The 6,000-nt window shown below is 39.1% G+C and overlaps 1 protein-coding gene across 1 annotated transcript in view; it reads right to left on the reverse strand.

The window, feature by feature from the left end:
• LOC103567342 (nuclear envelope pore membrane protein POM 121-like) overlaps positions 1-159 on the reverse strand; it is a 42,007-nt gene extending 41,848 nt beyond the window's left edge. The window contains exon 1 of the mRNA XM_008543986.2: positions 137-159. Coding sequence (XP_008542208.2) covers positions 137-159 — 23 coding nt within the window. The remainder of the gene's footprint in view (positions 1-136) is intronic.
• Positions 160-6,000: the final 5,841 nt, after the last annotated feature.

Genomic DNA, 6,000 nt, shown 5'->3' on the forward strand with positions numbered 1-6,000 from the left:
GCAACAACAGAAGCATGAGTGAGACTCTGGCCAGCCAGCCATGGCCGTGCCTGCAGCCATGGGGAGTAGAGCAGCAGCAGACGTGGAGCCCCATGGTCCCAGGCTCCCACCTGTGGCTCACAACCACAGTGCTCACCTCGCAACTGTAGTGGCTCCCATGGCCACGAGGTAATGGGTAACAGCAAAGGCAGTGCCTCACAAACCTGGCTTCCACTCCACCCTCCCCCACCCACCGACATGGCAGCAGAGCTTCTGACCCAGGTGACCATGGATGTGACAGAGGCATCAGCCATCCCTTTATTCCTGGTGGCAAAGACAGCAACCACAGCAATACTGGCAATGGCAAAGCACTGGTGACTGCAGAGGCACAGACAGTGAAGGTGAGAGTACCAGCAACAGCTGGGATACAGATGGTGAAGGTTGTAACATGCCAATCCTCAGACACAGCCAGACACAGCTCAGGTAAGAGAAACTAAAAACAGGCACTATGTCACCACTTACTGAAAAACAAAAGAAAGGCCTCTAATCTCCAACTGGTTGAATGGTTTGAATCAAAACAAAAAAAACTATACCTAAATAGGAAAAATGTTTGCTATGACAAATGCACCAGCAGAGGAATAACTCAGCAAGCAACACAAAAAGTGGTGGTAACACAACATCACAAAAAGAAAATAACAAATCTCCAGAAACCAAACATAAAGTCACGGAAGACTGTGACCTAACTGATAAAGAATTCAAAATAGCTGCCACGAAGAAACATGAAGTGCTACAAGAAAACTCAGAGAGGTAGATCAATGAATTCAGGAATAAAATCAGTGAAGAGAAGGAGTACTTTACTAAAGAGATTGACACTCTAAGAAGAACCAAACAGAAATTCTGGAGGTGAAGAACTCAATGTATGAAATGAAGAATACATGAGAAAGCATTGGAAATAGAGCAGACCATATGGAAGACAGAATTAGTGAGCTCAAGGAGAGAAACCTAGAAATGATGCAGGTATAAGAGGAGAGAGACAACTAAGATTTTTTTTAAGTGAAGAAATTCTACAAGAATTATCTGACTCCACTAGAAGGAGAAGATAGAAAAAAGGGAGCAAAAAGATTATTTAAAGATATAATAGCTGAGAAATTCCCAAAGCTGAGGAAGGAACTGGATATTCAAATCCATGACGCTAGTAGAATGTCCAATTATTTCAACCCAAAAAGGCTTTCTCCAAGATACATGATGATGAAACTATCAAAAGTCAAAGACAAAAAAGAATATTAAATGCATCCAGGGGAAAAAAACAATAACCTACAAAAGAACCCCCACTAGGCTATGAACAGATTTCTCAGCAGAAACACTACACACCAGGAGAGAGTGGAATGATTTATTCAAAATGTTGAAAGATAAAAATTCATCCAAGAATACTCTATCGAGCAAAGTTATCTTTCAGATATTAAGGAGAAATAAATGTTTCCCCAGACAAACAAAAGCTGAGGGAGTGTCACCACCAGACCTGCCTTAAGAGAAATGTTGAAAGGGACTCTCCAATCTGAAATGAAAAGGCAAAGGTTTACAAAGCTTTGAGCAAGCTTGTAACAGACAAAATTGGACAATTTCAACTCTATGTCAGAATAGGTTAGTAAGCACTTAATTATATCACAAAGGTTAAAGGGAAAGGAAGGATTAAAAATAACAATAAACATTTCAATGTGGTAATGAGCTCACAGTATAAAAAGGCATCATTTGTGACAACAAAAACAAAGAAGGGAAAGAGGAAAATGACACAACCTGCATAGGCAAATGAAGACAACAAGCTATCAGCACAAAAAAGACTATCTTTTCTATGAACTCTTTTACCCAAGCCTCACAGTAACCACAAAACAAAAATTCAGGCAAGAGTCATGAAACATAAAAAAAAGAGGAAATTAGTTAGAGTGAGGTCAGCATCACAGCAGAGTGAGTTTTCCCCTTAGTCTCTCCCCTCTAAGTTACAACTAAATGGACATTCATTAAGCAGAAGAGGATTCCCTGCACAGCACAACAGGATGTCTGAAAGATCCACACAGCGGTGCACCTGAAGGTGGGTGGACTGGATCCCCAGGAACCAGTGGAACTAGGTGAGTGCACCCCTCCCCCTCGTTGGCAGCAGTGAGCCACACCACAGATGCTCACACAGCAGCCAGCACAACTGTAATGAGGGGGCAGCCTGTCTTATGAGAGCACCCACCACACCATGACAGCCCTGCTGATGGGAAAGCTCTACACCAACTGGCAGCATCTCAGCCCCTGGGAAGGCACCTGTCTGCCAAGTGCAGCACAGATGAGAAGGTGCTCTGTCTACTCAGAAGGCACCCTGGCCATGGGGCACAGCAGCCCACAGAACCCACTGAGTGGTGGTTCGGTCCCCACATAGGCGCCCCTCCCACCTAGTGCAGCAGCTCAGCTAGTCCACTGCTGAGTGAAGCAGCCCCACTTGGGCAAGAGCAACCCATACACCAAGCACAGAAGACCTGCCTATGGTGCATGATCCATCTGCCCAGCAAAGAGGTCCTGCCCACATGAGTGCAACCTGCAGAGCTGCTGTGGCTAGCATGCACAAATGCAGAGCAGCCCTACCTGAACAACTTCCTGCAGACAGCTCCTGCACCCCCACCAGCAGTGGCAGGTGGAATCTGTGACCTAGTACTACCACAAGTTCACCAGCAAGGGATCAACTCATCAAACACCATGAACAATTATAGTAACACTTCAGAGCAGAAGGAAAATGACAGGTCTCCAGAAACCAATCCTGAAGTCACAGAAATTTACAATCTGAATGATGGAGAACTCAAAATAGCTGTCACAAAGAACTCAATGAGTTACAAGAACACTCAGAGAGACAGTTCAATGAGCTCAGGAATAAAATTAATGAGCAGAAGGAATACTTCACCAAAGAGATTGAAACTGTAAAAAAGAAACCAAACAGAAATAGTGGATATGAAGAACACAATTGAGGAGACAAAAAATAATCTAGAAACCATAAAAAATAGAGCTGATGCTACAGAGGATAGAATTAGTGAATTAGAGGGCAGAAATACAGAAATGTTTCTGGTAGAGGAGGAGAGAAAACTAAGATTTTTAAAAAATGAAAGAATTATTCAAGAAATATCCAACTCAATTAGGAAAAACAACATAAGGATTATAGGCATTCCAGAGGGAAAAGAGTGGAAGAAGGGAGCAAAGAGCTCATTCAAAGAAATAATAGCTGAGAACTTCCTACACCTGAGGAAGTAACTGGACTTGCAAGTACATGAAGTCAATAGAATTCCTAATTACATGAATGCAAAGAGACTTCCTCCAAGGCATGAAAGAGAAATAAAGTCAGAAATGCCAAGGAAAAGAAACAATGAACAATGAAACAGAGAACAACTGGAAAACAAGAGATAAAATGGAAATATTAAGTCCTCATATATCAATAATTACTCTAACTGTAAATGGATTGAATTCAACAATCAAAAGACACAGAGTGGCTGGGCAGATTAAAAAACAAAACCCAAGAATATGCTGCCTCCAGGAAACACATCTCAGCTCTAAAGACAAACATGGGCTCAGAGTGAAAGAATGGAAGATGATACTCCAGGCAAATGGCAAACAAAAGAAAACAGGTGTTGCCATATATACAAAGCAGACTTCAAGATAAAAAAGACAATAGGAGACAAAGAGAGGCAGTATATAATGATAAAAGGGATACTCCATCAAGAAGAATCAACACATAAATATTTATACACTCAACACAGGAGCACCAAAGTACATAAAGTAACTATTAACAGAACTAAAGGGAGAAATTAACAGCAACACGATAATAGTAGGGGACCTCAACATCTGACATAAAACAATGGAGAGATCATCCAGACAGAAAATCAACAAGGAAATATTGGAATTAAATGAAAAATAAGACCAGATGAATTTAATAGATATATATGGAACACTCCATCTGAAAACATCAGAATACACATTCTTCTCAAGTGCACATGGAACATTGTCAAGGATAGACCATATTTGGGGAAACAAATCAATCCTCAATAAATTTAAGAAGACTGAAATCACATCAAGGATAATGCTGATGCTTTTCCAGCCATAATGCTGTGAAACTAAAAATCAACCACAAGAAAAAAGCTGGGAAAGTGACAAACATGTGGAGACTAAACAACATGCTACTGAACAACCGATGGATCAGTGAGGAAATTAAAGGAGAAGTCAAAATTATCTGGAGACAAATGAAATTGAAAATACATCATACCAGCTCATACAGGATGCAGCAGAAGTGGTCCTGAGAGGGAAATTCATAGCAAAACAGGTTCACCCTAACAAAGAAGAAACATCTCAAATAAGTAATCTAAACTACACCTAACAGAATTAGAAAAAGAAGAACAAAGCCCAAAGTCAGCAGAAGGAGAGAAATAATAGAAATTAGAGCAGAAATAAATGAAATAGAGACAAAAAAAAACAATAGAAAGGATCAATGAAAGTAAGAGCTGGTTCTTTGAGAAGATAAACAAAATTGACAAATCCTTAACCAGACTCACTAAGAAGAGAGAAGCCACAATTAAATAAAATTAAAAATGAAAGAGGAAAAATTACAACAGATATCACAGAAATACAAAGGATTATAAGAAAAGACTATGAAAAACTGTTTCAACAAATTGAATAACCAAGAAGAAATAGGTAAATTCTTAGACTCATACAATCTCCCAAAACTGAATCAAGAAGAAATAGAGAGCCTGAATAGACCAATCACAAGTAAAGAGATTGAAACCATAAACAAAAAACCTCCCCCAAAACAAAAGTCCAGGACCAGATGGCTTCTCTGGACAATTCTACCAAACAATCAAAGAAGAGTTAATACCTATCATTCTCAAAATATTCCACAAAATTGAAGAAAGTAGAATGATTCCTAACTCATTCTATGAGGCCAACATCACTGTGATCCCAAAGCTGGACAAGGACAACACAAAGAAGAGAAATTACAGGCCAATATCGCTGCTGAATATAGATGCAAAAATCCCCCCCAAAATATTGACAGACCAAATACAGCAATACATTATAAGGACTATACACCATGACCAAGTGGGATTTATACCAGTGATGCAGGGATGGTTAGACATCTGCAAAATCAATCAATGTGGTGCATCACATTAACAAAATGAGGAATAAAAATCACATGATCATCTCAATAGACACAGAGAAAGCATTTGACAAGATCTAACATCCATTTATGATATTATAAATCCGTCAAAAAATGGCATAGAAGGAAAGTACTTTCAACATAATAAAGGCCATTTATGACAAACACACAGCCAACATCATACTCAATGGAGAAAAACTGAAAGCCATTACTCTGAGAACAGGAACAAGATAAGTGTGCCCTCTCTCACCACTCCTATTCAAGATAGTACTGGAGGTTTGGGCCAGAGCGATTAGGCAAGAAAGAGAAATAAAGGGATCCAAATTTAAAAGTAAGAAGTAAAACTCTCACTGTTTGTGGATGATATGAATCTATATAGAGAAAAACCTAATGAATCCATCAGAAAACTATTGGAAATAATCAACAACTACAGCAAAGTTGCAGGGTACAAACCAACTTACAAAACTCAGTTGCACTCTGAAACACTAATAATGAGATAACAGAAAGAGAACTCGAGAATACAATCCCATTTACAATTGGAAGAAAAAAAATAAAATATCTAGGAATAAATTTAATGAAAGAGGTGGAAGACCTACATACTGAAAGCTATAAGACATTATTGAAAGAAATCGATGACAACATACAGAAATGGAAAGATATTCTATGCTGATGAATTGGAAGAATAAACATAGTTAAAATGTCCATATTACCTAAAGCAATCTACAGATTCAATGCAATCCCAATCAGAATCCCAATGATATTCTTCATGGAAATAGAACAAAGATTCCAAAAATTTCTATGGAACAGTAAAAGGCCCTGAATAGCCAAAGCAGTCTTGAGGAAAAAAATAA

The sequence above is a fragment of the Equus przewalskii genome, chromosome 13 (assembly GCF_037783145.1).
Source record: "Equus przewalskii isolate Varuska chromosome 13, EquPr2, whole genome shotgun sequence".
In the NCBI taxonomy this organism is placed as follows: Eukaryota; Metazoa; Chordata; class Mammalia; order Perissodactyla; family Equidae; genus Equus; species Equus przewalskii.